This window comes from Nycticebus coucang, chromosome 6, assembly GCF_027406575.1.
Source record: "Nycticebus coucang isolate mNycCou1 chromosome 6, mNycCou1.pri, whole genome shotgun sequence".
NCBI lineage: Eukaryota > Metazoa > Chordata > Mammalia > Primates > Lorisidae > Nycticebus > Nycticebus coucang.
Window position 1 is genome coordinate 122,689,839 of NC_069785.1, and position 13,299 is coordinate 122,703,137.

The following is a 13,299-nucleotide window of genomic DNA, read 5'->3' on the forward strand; positions in this document are numbered from 1 at the left end:
TGGGGGGGTGAGTGTGTGTGTATGTGTGAGGGTGTGTGTGTGAGTGTCATAGGGATGGGACATAGAGATGGGGACAGAACGGATCTGGAAAAATTCCTCCAATTATAACACCTGGATTCCCAGATCCCTTGCCAAATCAAAAAAATATCATAGACAAAATTTGCCAAGCCTCACAACAACCCTGTGAGGTAGGTATTACTATGTTGCTGAATGGGAAGAGCTGAACCCAGGGAGCCTTCATGACCCACTGAGAAGTCAGCAGTAGACCCAGGAGAGGAAGAAGAGGGTGACGTCCTTCCTCTCCCTGGTCCATACACTCAGCTTCCTCTCAAGACAGGAAAAGGAGCCCCCAGGAGCTCCCCCTCTTCAAATGTTGACATCGGAAAGGGAGAAGAAAGCAGTTTTGCGTGAAGGCAGCTATAAGAAGTTTCCGGAATGGCTAGTGGCTCTGGTCTGTCTGCTCCCAAAGCCAGGAAAATCTGAACTCCAGTCCTCCGACAAGAGGAGCAGAGGCAGGTGAGAGGGGGAACTTGTGAGCCCATCAGTTTGGGGAAGGGACACTGGGAACTGCCATGGGCACCAGTGCTGCTGTTCCTCAGTCTCCACCCTCAGGGAAGCTTGTGGCTGTTCTTTGGCAGGAAGAGCCCTAAGGGCAATCCCAGGGAGAGGGCTGCTCCCCTCCTATTCTAGGGACCCAGAGGCTGGAGTGTCAGAATTCAAAAGGGGAGCAAGGGAGTAGAAGCAGATGGTGGAGAGCCCTGCTGTCACAGCCCTGCCATCCCCAGCCTCCCCGTCTCCACCCCACCTGGTCCCATCAGGAAATCCCACTTCCAACATCACCACAATCCCCTCTCTGGGAGCCCAACAAGGAGGCAAGAGCTGGGATCAGGAGCTAAGGCACAGTCGAGCCCCCCACACGGGGGTGTGCAAACCAGTTCCTGGGAAAGCAAAGTTGCTATGGAGGCCCTCTCCCTGCTCCCCCCAACCTCAGGATGGAAGGCAGTGGCTCAGCTGAGCAGGAAGCAGCTGGGAAACCCAAGGGCCCTTTCATCCCAAAGAAGAGGGACCCTGAGGTGAAGACAGGCCCAGGGCAGGGGAGAGGGTGTAATGGAGGCACGGGAGGGGCCAGCCAATGAGAGGTTTGACAGTGCAACCTCTCAAGCAAGAGAATGCACCCACTACTGCAGAGGATGGGGAGGAGCAGGGGAGAGCTGGGCTAAGGAGCGCCCAGGAGTGGCGATGGTCCTGCCATGGCCAGGAGGGGCTGCCAGCTCTGGCAGGGCTGGGGTGGGCATTCCAGTGGCAGAGAGGCCTCGGGGACACTGGCTTGAGACTTCTGCAGCCTGATTCCCCAAGGAGAAATGCTAGGAAAGGCGTGGGTGGTGCTCTAGTGCTCTGGAAAGTCTCAAGGGACCCCTCCACGAGCCCCTCAATAACTCACAGGCAGAGGAGCAGGCTGGGGGGCCGGGACCCCTCAAGACCAAGGCAGCCAGCCCCAGTTGGGAGGGCTTAAAAACTGAGCAGGGTGGGCTAGGGAGCCTAGGACAAAGCTGACAGCTCTAAGGGCAGAAGAAAAGTCCTTCTGCCAGCAGCCCTCTGCCCCAGGTCTCCTCCAGAGTTCTCCAGCCCACTTCCACCTCCAAATGGAGCCACACACAGCTCTTCCTTCACCCTATGGCACCCCAGCTCTTGGGGCAGCCCTCATGGGTCCAAGTCCCTCTTGAAGAAAACTCTGGAGGAAAAAAGCAAAGTCCTGCTTGTACAGGGTACAGGGTGGAGAGACAGAAGGGGACCCCATCTACCCAGGTGTCAGGGACCAGCCCCTCCACACCACCTCAGCACCTCCTTTTCCAGAACCTTCCACAAGTGCTCTCCCTGGGCATCCCTTATCCCTGGGGCACCCTGGCTCAGGAGGGGGTGGCCAGGCTGGGCAGGACCCCAGTTTCCCCTGACGAAAGACTACAGTTTGAGCCAAGCAGTAGGTGTGTCAGCACGTTGGGGCTCAAGCATCAGTTTCTTCAGAAAGGGAGGTTCCCCACGGCTGCTTGGCCCGAGGCAGGGCTCACACTTTTGTGGGTGCTTTCTCTTCTGCCTTGGAGCCAGGCAACCCATTCTCCGTGTTGTCATTCCCTGAGGAGCTCACGAGACATTCCTTCCTGAAGAGATAGAGAGGGGAGACCCTGGTGAGGAGAGCCGCAAGAGCAAAGTGTGGCTGTGGAGAGATTTATGGCCCCCGTCCCCAGCTCTGTACCCTCCTCTGGTCTTTCCCAGAGCTAAGGCAGCCGAGGACATGTCACCTAACCTCTCTGTAGCTCAATTTCCTCATCTATAAGGTATGTGTCATGATGACAGCTTCTTCACACGGTTTCTGGGAGAAGAAATGAGTACTGGAGCGGGGCGTGTGGCTCATGCCCGTAATCCCAGCGCTGTGGGAGGCTGAGGAGGGAGAATTGCTCAGAAGTTCGAGACTTGCCTGAGCAAGAGTGAAACGCTGACTCCTAAAAAAATGAAAAATCCAGCGGGCGCCGCAGTGAGCACCTGTAATCCCAGTGGCTTCTGGAGGCTGAGGCAGCGGGATGCCCACAACCCAAGTCTGAGGCTGCAGTGAGCTATGATGCCATTGCACTCTGCTCAGGGGCATAGGGTAGGACTCTGTCTCAACAGAAAGAAAGAAAGAGGTGGGGGAGGGAGGGAAGGAAGGAAGGAAGGACGGACTTAGACAGTGCCTGGCACATGGAAAGTTCTCAGTAAGTCTTAGCCTTCACCCAGTCACCTCAACATGGCGACTGACCCTCAGGGTCAGTTTCCAGCCCATGCCATCCCAGAGGAAAGGGTTCAGCCCAGCAAGGGGTATGCGGAGGACACAGAGCTCCTCCCCCAGAGCCCCTCAGGCCTCCTTCCCTGAGCTCTCTGTGACCAGAGGTAGAAGAACAAAGGCCGCGGAGGGGGGGAGCAGGTGGTGGGTCTGGGGTCACAGACAGCAGGCCTGGGGAAGTGGCAGCAGAGAGGAGAGATGCTTAGGTATCTCGCTGGGAACGATACCACCCTGACTGTCCTGAGCTGGACATGACCGTTTAAGTTTGTCCTTCCTCCACGCGGTGGCCAGGCTGGGCAGACAGAGCTCCCCAGGGGGCTCCAACCTCACTCTGAACTTCCTGTTTATGAAAACTGCCAAGGCTTCTTCACAGCTGCTATTGCTAAACTACATCCTACACTTACCCCATACTTGTGTTAAGGAATTTGAGGCCTTTGAGAAGGACTGAATGTTTTGTCCTCATCTATTTCATCTTGCAGTATTTAGTCCGTAACTGTAGCCTGTCAAGATCTCCCTAGATCCTAGTTTTGTTCCGCAACGCGGTCACCAGGCTTCTGGAAATGCGCTAAGTATGTCACCTTTAGTGCAGTTCAAACATTAATAACAACAAGAACAGGCAGAGCCCTGTAATGCACCATTAAAGATCTCTATTCAGATAGATCCCTCTGTCTCCCCCCACCACGTTCCCCACCTAAGGTACAGTCACCCCAGCCAATCACTACCCACCCAACTGCACTCTCCTGTAAACCGTAATTCTCTACTGCAGAGCTGCTGGCTACCAGCCCCTGTCAGAACACCTGCATCATTCTCCTAGGGAATGTGATATTCAACAAGTGTCCGCAACACAGTGTGGTAAATGACAGGATAAAGAGTGTACCAAAGAGGGACTCAACCCAGGAAGGCTCTTTCTAGGGGTCAAGGAAGGATTTTTTTTTGGAAATGCCATTGAAGCTGAGACCAAAAAAGATTAGCAGAAAAAGTGGGAGAATTCCAAGCAGAGGGAAACTTCACCCATGTGTGAAACCCAGAATCAAGGTGAGAACCCTCCCTTCTTCTCAAGAAGCTACTGTCTCTGCTGCGATGCCAGCTGTCCCTGTCACTCAAGGGAATCTCACCAGGTTCCCCAGGATCTGTCCCCTGCCCTCAGACTTGCCCCACCCAGCCCCTCTGCCCACCAAAGCCAAGCTCTCTGATCACGCCAGGGCCTTGTAAACCCGGTCCCCTGCATTCAGAAGGGGAGTCCAGGTTGCAATCTCAGCCTGGACTTCCAGGTCCCAAGGGTCTGTCCCCAACCCCCTTTGTGGGCCTTTTCTCCCCTCCTCCTTCTCTATACTTCTCCTATTCTCTCAATAAACAAAAGACCTTGTTATTCAGACACAGGCTGGACTCCAACTCCTGAGCTCAAGAGATACTCCTAGCTCAGCTTCCTGAGTAGCTGGGACTCCAAACACCCTTCACCATGTCCAGTTTAGAATGTCTTGTTTTTGGTGAACAAATGGTGTCTCTGAAGAATCTGTTGTCTTTTCTAAGTGCTTTTAAACCACATATTGAAAAATTCAAGGGCCAGGAGCGGTGGCTCACGCCTATAATTCCAGCACTTGGGAGGCCAAGGTGGGTGGATCGCCTGAGCTCACAGGTTTGAGACCAGCCTGAGCCAGAGTGAGACCTTGTCTTTATAAAGCAGCCGGGTATTGTGGCGGGCTCCTATAGTTCCAGCTACCCAGGAGGCTGAGGCAAGAGAGTTGCTTGAGCCCGAGAGTTAGAGGTTGCTGTGAGCTATGACACCATGGCACTCTACCAAGTGAGACTCTGTCTCAAGAAAAAAAGAAAAATTTGTTCTCTAGTCCTGCTCACCATCCGATGGTGAGATTGATTATTAAAAACAGAACCAGATGAAGCTCCATGCTTCTAGTCCCTCTTGAGGTCACCAAAACCCTCACAGCCTCTGGCCAGAAAGCTTGGAAGCAGCTCTTGAGTTTTTCAGCTTAGCTGTGCTGGGATACTCCCCTACTGGGCGTCCCCTCCCCCCTGCATAATTTCTGCCCTTTCCAGCTCAATTTCTCCTCTCACCAGAGCACATATTTCAGCAAACAGAAGCAGATCGCTTCACCCTCCTCTTTCACATCTCCTTGTTACCATCACCTTCTCTGCTCCCATGGAAAGCCCCCCCATCTCATCGGCTTGCCCAGAACACAATTTTCAATGCCTTTTCCCAGCTCTATCCAGTTTGGTAAGATTTTCCACCTGCCGCTTGGAGTCTGCCTGACACTGTTCTAGAACTTCAGAACCTGGGAGGTGCACCCTCCAAACCTCCTTTTTCCTCCCTCCCCTTCTATTTATAGATGTCTATTTTATACCTGAATTTATCCTAGGGCTTCCTGGGAGGCCACATCAGCCTTTTTAAAAGTCTTTTTTAAAGACTTTTTCTTAACCTCTCCCATGTGAATTTTTAGAATTTCACTCCCATCTCCTTAGAAGGGTCTTCCCGTTTTAGTGTCCCCGTACATAGAATCTTATTATTTTTTCTGATCTAAGAAAAAAATCCTTCCTAAATCCTTTGGTAGAGCTTTAGGTTGGGTGATACAAATGGAAAAGGAGAGGCTAATGGGAAGGGGGAAAAGACAGTGAGATGAGGAAGAGCAAGTGGCTTGGGTTTAGATATTCAATGAATTGAATACGTTCCATAAATACACAGTGGTAGGCGGAAGAAAGGGGAAGAGAGGAGGAGAGAGTCTGGGAAATGGGGAGGAGGGCTGCCAGGACACAGGAGAGCGGCAGGATTAAGGAGAGAGGGTAGAATGGGAAGATGGACAGTTGAAGGCTGGTAGAGAAGTGAAGGGGTGGAGGAGAAGGGTGGTGGGCTGGTGGGAGGACAGGCCTGGGCCACAGGCCAACTCACTTCTTCTCCTGAGTCTTCTTGAGGATGAAGGTGATAAGTTTCTTCAGGAGCAGGATGAGGATGAGGAGCCCGATGACCCCGCCCACGACAGCTAGGATGATGAGTGTCAACGTGTTGTCCACTTCCTCCACTGCATGACCAAGGCAAGGAAGGAAGGGCAGGGACAAGGGAGCAGAGTCACCTGGAGCCAAGCACTGTGTAGCCTTCACCCCGGACATGTCCACCCGTAGGCCCCCAGCCCTCCCCAGGCCTACAGCACCCATCAGGCCAGGGCACAACCCAAGGGGCCCACTTTCCCCTCTCCCCCCACACATATATCCTACAAATACACATTCAATTTATTCCACAATTCTTGAATAAATCAGAATTGGAGCCTATAACACCTAGGTTTAAGTGATGACTTGACCCCCAAATTGCCATTTAAGAATTTCATTGTCTATTTCTAGGCCTCCCTTCCCATGCAAAGGAGAACCTTTAAACTGAAAATGTCCCTATGATATTGCCTCGATGGTGGGAAGACGTTGGAGTCACATGGTCTAGATTAGCTGGCAACGTTGGGCAGGTCATTGAAACCCAACCTTGATTTCCTCATCTGAAAACTGAATTCCTGACTTCTTCCCAAATCTCCTTCACTCACAATCTGCCTCATCTCTGTTGGCAACAACTTTATCCTTTCAATTGCTGTAATCAAAGGCCTTGGAGTCATCCTAGATGCTTCCCTTGTTCTCAAGCCCGGTATCCAATCTACCTGAGAATCCTAACAGCTCTAACTTCCAGAAATTCCAGAATCTGACCACTCACAGCCACCCTGACCCAAGTCACCTCTTGATTGGATGTATGTTTGCCATAGCTTCCTAATTGGTCTCCTTGTTCCATGGCACAGTAGCTGGAGGGAGCCTGTCAGACCTCAAATTCTCTGTTCAGAGTCCTTCAGTGACTCACTCCCACTCACAGGGCCTCATACAATCTGGCTCACCCTGACTGACCTTATTCTACTCCAGCCACACTGACCTCCTTGTTGTTCTTCAAGCACCTGCCTCAGGGCCTTTGCACTTGCTATTCCCTCTGGACTATCTTCCCAAAGGCACCCTCTCCTGCCTCCCTCAAACACCCCCACTCTACCACCTTTTCCAGTGAGGCGTTCCCCAGCCACCCTACTCGCACCCCAGCTTTCACCCCGCTTTATGTTTTCTCCCCAACACTAACCATGTTCTCTTATACAATATCATTTTCTTCTTTATTTTCTTATTCTATGTCTCTCTCTCAACTAGAAGGGGAAGAATGTAATCTCCATAAGGATAAGAATTTGTCTGTCTTGTTCACATCATGTCCTTGGCACCTAGAACAATGCTTTCTACATAGTAGGTGCTCAGTAAATATGTGATGACTAGATGAAATATGAATTAATGAATCTAGGAAGATGGAAAGAAGATACACCATGAAGGGGTCATGAGGAGCAAAGGCACTAAGGTCAGTGAAAGCACCTCACTGGGGCCCTGCCACCCCAAAATTCTCCATAAATGTCAGTTTCCTTCCCTTTTCTTCCCTCCTAAAAATTCTGAGAACAAAGCAAGGCTAGAGGAGCTCAGATCTCACCATCTAGGAGCTATCATAGGGAGAAAGAGGTGACCCCTAGGCAGACCTGACTCCGATGACACCAGGCTCAGAAAAGTTGCCTGGATGGCCTCTGGCCCTCCCTTGGCACACCCATGGCATTTCCCCCTCCAGATGTTCCACGTCACCCGGGAGAGCAGTGAGCCCCCAGGTGCACATAAACGCAGAGGAATCAGGATCTTTGCACAGACAGTCTTCCCTTTCTTACTTCTTCTATGTGTCTCTCGCCTTCCAGGCCTTTCCCTCACATCTCCAGCCCTGGTTATCACTCCCTGCTTCCCCAGCTACTCTCAGGGTGCTGGGTCATGGAACCACTGGGCTCCTTATCATATGCACCCTCACTGTCTGATTGGGCCATCTGTGTCTGACTCGAATCCCCAGCTAAGATATAAGCCTCTGGAGAGGACAGCTGTGTTTTACTCCATCTCTGTCTGTGCCTCTACTCACATATGGATCAGGTCTGCCTCTGTTTCAGTTATTTCTCTAGCTTCTGTCCTACCCTGAACTGGTGATTCCTCAAGAAAGAATACTATGCATTGGTCATAGCACTTTTTAGTCCAATAGCCAACATTCAGCCAACTTTTGCTAATGGAATACTCAATAATAGTAATAATCAGCATATACAAAGAAAACTTTACTAGCCACAAAATACACCTAGGTAGCTTCTCCAACCATCACAACAAGCCTAGGATGGTGCAGGCACATCCCCATTTCACAGATGAGGAAAATGAGCCTTAGAGAGGCTAAGTGTATTTCACAAACTATTCAGTAGTTGAATAAGTGTTCAAGCAGAATTCTCTAGCTTTTAGCTGTAACTCCAGTAATCCTTGAAAGTGTAAAGCAAGTGAAAATGCCAATATGGTCCATTTCATCACTTTGCTGTACCACTGAGCTGGGTACCCCACCCCAAGTCCTGCCCACGCCACCGTCCTGGTCCCAGCCCCTACTGCATACACTGATCAACGACTTGGAGGAAGATGGTGGCATTGTGCTCAAGATTATTCTCCTTGGGGTTCTTCACGTGACAGGTGTATTTGCCTGTATCACTGAACTCCAGGTCCCTCAGCAGAATGGAAATGTTGTTCTTCTTCTCCTTGGTGGAGCCCTCCAGAGTGATGCGTTCATCGTCTTTAAATGTCACCTTGGGGTCAGATTTCTCATTCTTCACAATCCCGTCTATGATCTGGGGGGCAGAGGGAAAGTGGCCAAGAAAGAATCAGGGATACCAAGGGTCATGACATCACACCAGCCCACTTCTTGAGTGCCTCCCCTGCCCAGTCAGAGCCTGCTTTCTGCCCCTTGGTTTCCTATCCCAGTGTCAGTAGCTTTGCCCGTCTACTCTGAATTTTGCTTGTGTCAGGCTAAACCCATTTCCTTTTATTAAGGCCTCCACGAAATGTAGCACAGCTTCTACTCCTCTCTTCATAAAAGCCTTTTACGTAATGACTCCTGCAAATACCACACTCTGTCACTTCCCACCCAGCCTTTGCTGCCACCGTGTCCCCTGCCCATCTGAACTTTGGCCCTCCATCAAGATCTGGATCAATCCCCACTGATCCGTTCATCAGCACCCTCTGAGGTCAGCATTCAATTATATCCAGAGTTGGGCTCTTGTGGCTTCCCTATATGGTCTCAGGTCCGGTCCCCTTCTAGGCTGCAGTGTGAGCACTCAATAAATACCAGTTCATTGATCCATCCCCGCCCCCTCCAACCCCCCAGATGCTCCTGAAAATCTCCTGCAGGACTCTAGCTTCCTCTCTCCTTTCCATCCAAGTCCAGGTTCTCAGCTCTTCCCTCATTTGGACGCTTCTCATTCCCTCTCTCCAAGCCTTCCAAAGAGCTTTCTCTCTCCTATTTGTTAAATGAAGCTAGTCGTTTTTACACAAGCAATCCAAATTCCAGGTGTTAAGACCAGACAGAGGACTCCAGCCAAGAATTCCAACAGGTCCCAAAATCTGGCAACACCATGTAAGCATCCCTCCCACTTAGATCCTTCCAGACAGGCTCTGAAAAGAATAGGGACAAAAAAGTGGGTTGTGGGGACCATTACAGAGGGTCTCAGTCCAGTGGGGGCTGCAGCCTAGGATGAGAGTCGTGGATGAGGCGACAGAGAAGGGAGGGAGGACTGGGCTGCCCCATCCCTGCCCCATCCCTGCCCTCTCTTACAGTCTTGTTGTTGTAGATCCACCGAAATTGGAGGTCCCGGAAGCCGATGCAGCTGGAGAAGGTACAGGGCAGCAGGATCTCGGTGCCATTGACAGCGTAGATGGTAGGGTACTTTCCCACAGACACCTCCAGCGACAGGGACACGGGGAGCAGGAAGAGGCCTGTGCAAAGCACAACCTCCCTAAATAAAAGCCCGAGGGAACCCCCAAGTTCGAGTACTAGAAAGGGACGCTCGGGCAGGGTTAGAGTCATTCGCCAAGGCAGGGAGGCTTCTGACATTCTCAGGGTTAACTTGAAGAGGACAGTTCTCTTTCCTCCAAATGACACCTAGGCCAACCTAACTCTCCATTTCTCCCCTGGACCGGGCAGGACTGAATTCTGGGCTAGTTATTAGCCTGGGGCACTCACTCTGGATGACCACCAGGGGTCACCCAAACCCAAGAAAAAGAGGCCCTGGCGGCAGCCGCGCGTCTGCGCCCGGCTCCGCCCCCCCCTCCCCCCCAACCTGGGGAGGCGTCCCTGAGAGCTCAGCTCTAGCCCCGGGAAGTGCCGGGCGGGCTCCCTTCGCTTCGCGAGGGCATTTCCCCTAGGACCACGCGCGCCTCCTCGTGATGTTTTCGGGATTTGCGGAGGAGGTGGAAAAGAGCTGGGTCCCATAAGGTGAAGAGAAAAGCGACAGCCGCAGTCCTGGGCCACTGTCCAGCGGCCCCGAGGGGCAAAGAGGCAGGGGGACACGTTCGGGCTGGCCACCTAGTCCAACGCCCTCTGGCCACCGAACAGGACCCTGAGGACCAAAGGCACAAGGACCCGTATTCCTAGGATGGAATGCGGTGGGGGTGGGGTGGAAATGAGGCTTGGCGTGGACTTGGGCAGCAGCGAGGGCGGAGCGAGTAAAGCCCCGACCGGGCAGAAAGGAAGGGGTGAAGACGCGGTGCGGAGGCCGATTCCAGGCGAACCCGAACGCGCGCGCGCGGGGGTGGGGTGGCGATGGCGCGGCACCGGCTGTCCCCGCCTGAACCCGAGGAGCGCGGCCTCCCGGGCACCCTCCGTGGCTGCGCTCCACGCCCTCGCCCCCGCCGCCCGGAGCGCCCCGGGGCTGCTGTCCCACGACTTCGCACCTCCTCCGCGGCTCATCTGTCTCCACGGCCCTCTCCGCGGAGCGAGGAGTTTCCACGCCGCCTTGGACCCATCCTCGCGAGTCCTTGTGAGAGGACCCGGTTCTTCCTCCTTCCCGCAGATTCCTCAAGGAAACCCTGCTCCCCTCAAGGTTGCTGGAGCTTGGGGTGAGTCCAGAACTCGATGTCTACCTCTCCTTGCCCCTAGGGCCAGCCCCTTCTCATCCTCACTCTCAGGAAGGCCCTCTATTGTCTAATTTAATTCTCTCATGCTGCATCACAAGATAATAATGATGCATCTGAGGGTGCTTTTTAAATGGCAGAGAAGGAACTCCCAGCAGAGATGGCAGCCCTGCCCTCTCAACTGCTTCTAACAGCAAAGTGGAGCGCTCACACCTCCGGCCCAAAATCTCCCCCTGGGGTCCAGTAACCCCATCAGACCCCCACCGCTGCTGATAAAGGCAGGAACATTGAGCATTTACTATGTGCCAGGCACATTTGATCCTCACATCCTATACATTCTGTTATAGTGACATTCTGTTATAGCTCCATATTACAGATGCCTGGAGAGATTAGGTAACTTGCCTAAGGTCAACAAGAGAACCAAATTTCCTCTCCAGGACTCCAGTGAACACTGGGAAATTATTTCAATTAGCCCTCATCTCTTAGCCAACTCCTATGTAGGAATCGCTCTAGAGCTGTGGTTTCCAAACCACTAGGCGGGCAGTTCCAGCGAGCCCTGCCCAACTGCTTGAGTTTCTGAATCAGTAGGTCTGAGCCTGAGAGTTCACATCTCTAAAAAGCTCCCAGGGAATGCTGTGCACAAGGATCACACTGTGAGAATCACTGTAAAGTTTATATACATTAACTCCAACATGCATTAGAATCCCAAAAGGTAGGTATGATGTTTGCCCTTTTACCAATGATGAAATTGGGGCTCAGAGAGGTTAAATTGATTTGTCTAGGTCCACATCATAAATGTTGAACCTGGGACTGAGCACTTATTATAAGATAGGACAGGCACTTTATATACAATCTCATTTAACTCTCATAAGAATCCTATAAGGTAGTTACTATTTCTGTCCCCAATAAATAAAGAAACAGACTCAAAGAGATTACTTTGCTCAAGGCCACACACCCAGTGAGTGGAATTAGCAGCATTCCGAGTTTGCATCTCCAAGAGAACAGCGCTGTTAGGGTTTATCTGAAACTTCGAGCTCCGGGTCCCTTTTACATCTGCCGCCCCAATGCCTTCCTACCCCAGAGGTCAGGGACAAAAGCCAGACACAGGATCCACCCTCCAGCCTGGGGCCAGCTTTAAAGCTCTGCTTCCCACCTTCCAAAGTCCCCGTTCACTAAGGATCAGGGTGCAGGGCCAGAGACAGGGAAGATCCCTAACCAGGCAGCTTCCTGCTACCCACTGGCCTCCCTCAGGACTCCAAAGAGCACACTGGCTCCCACTCCAGTGTTCATCAGCACTCAGGTTCCAGGAACCAGGGTCCTGGACAAAATGAAGGGACTCAAATCAGTGGCCATTTTCCCCTCCCCAACCCCAGCCAGAATGAGATCTTGAAGAGCACAAAAGGACGTACATCAAAAGGGAAATCTTTTTGATTGCCTTAAATAGAAGCAGAGAAGAAGCAGAGAAGAGAACACTATTTCTTTAAAGTCCAGATCATGGCTTGGCGTCTTTAGCTCAGTGGTTAGGGCGCCAGCCACATACACCGAGGCTGGCGGTTGGAACCCAGCCCGGCCCACTAAACAATGACAACTGCAACCCAAAAAATAGCCAGGCATTGTGGCGGGCGCCTGTAGTCCCAGCTGCTTGGGAGGCTGAGGCAAGAGAATCGCTTGAGCCCAAGAGTTTGAGTTGCTGTGAGCTGTGATGTCACAGCACTCTACCCAGGGCGACATAGTGAGACTCTGTCCAAAAAAAATAAATAAAAATAAAAGTCTGGATCGTGACACAGTACACATTTCTGCCTCATTTTTGTGTGTGTCTGTGTGAGTGACTTAACTCTCATACACTCAGGACTCTCCCAGGGAACCACGGCCATTTCCTGATAGCCTGGAAGGAACAACGAAAATGACAGAAATGGTTTCCACGGAGTCCAGAGCCCTGCTCAAGTTATCACAGACAGTGGCCTAGCCAGGGCTTCTCCAGGACACAGCCCTCCCAGCAGGCTGTGATGAAGGCCTGCCAGCCATGTGTGGGAGGCTCCAGAACAAGAAAGCCTGGGGGAGGGTGGCTCCCGAGCCCAGCCTCACCTGTGATGTTGTGCTGGAGAAAAGGAGGGAGCTGGGGGCATGTGTTGGTCCACTAGAGGTCCCCCAGAGGGCTGCTTCAGCAAGATAACCAAGCCAGGAGTGGACTGGTCAGCAGGTGCAAGGCAGGCCCCCACTCTGCCAGCTGACCTTGAGAAAGTTAGAGGTGCTACAGCCAGCCACGGCAGAGATAGCTATCTTTCTTACCTCGCCTGCTTGGTGTGAAAACAAAACATGAGATTATAAAACACAAGAGGGGCTTCAGTGAGTGAGCACCCTGGAAGGTAGAGGACGATGGTGTTTGAAAGACCGACAGGGGAGAAGGCTGTCCCTCATAATCTAGTAGCCAAGGCAGCCCTAGTTTCCCTTAATGACCAGTGTCAGCCAAGAATGTCTCCAGGCTATTCACACATTGATTTATCTTT

At 52.1% G+C, this 13,299-nt stretch overlaps 1 protein-coding gene across 10 annotated transcripts in view; it reads right to left on the reverse strand.

The window, feature by feature from the left end:
- Positions 1-13,299, reverse strand: part of SCN4B (sodium voltage-gated channel beta subunit 4) — a 22,284-nt gene continuing 8,985 nt past the window's right edge. For 2 of the 10 annotated variants that reach the window (XM_053594166.1, XM_053594167.1), the window contains exons 4-7: positions 9,495-9,655; positions 8,283-8,511; positions 5,715-5,844; positions 7-2,156 (exon numbers count right to left, since the gene is read on the reverse strand). In XM_053594166.1, coding sequence (XP_053450141.1) covers positions 2,063-2,156; positions 5,715-5,844; positions 8,283-8,511; positions 9,495-9,655 — 614 coding nt within the window. In that variant the 3' untranslated portion in view covers positions 7-2,062. Of the gene's footprint in view, positions 2,157-5,714; positions 5,845-8,282; positions 8,512-9,494; positions 9,656-10,612; positions 13,025-13,299 lie in introns of those variants that run through there. The other 8 variants (XM_053594162.1, XM_053594164.1, XM_053594168.1 and 5 more) reach the window with 7 other exon arrangements.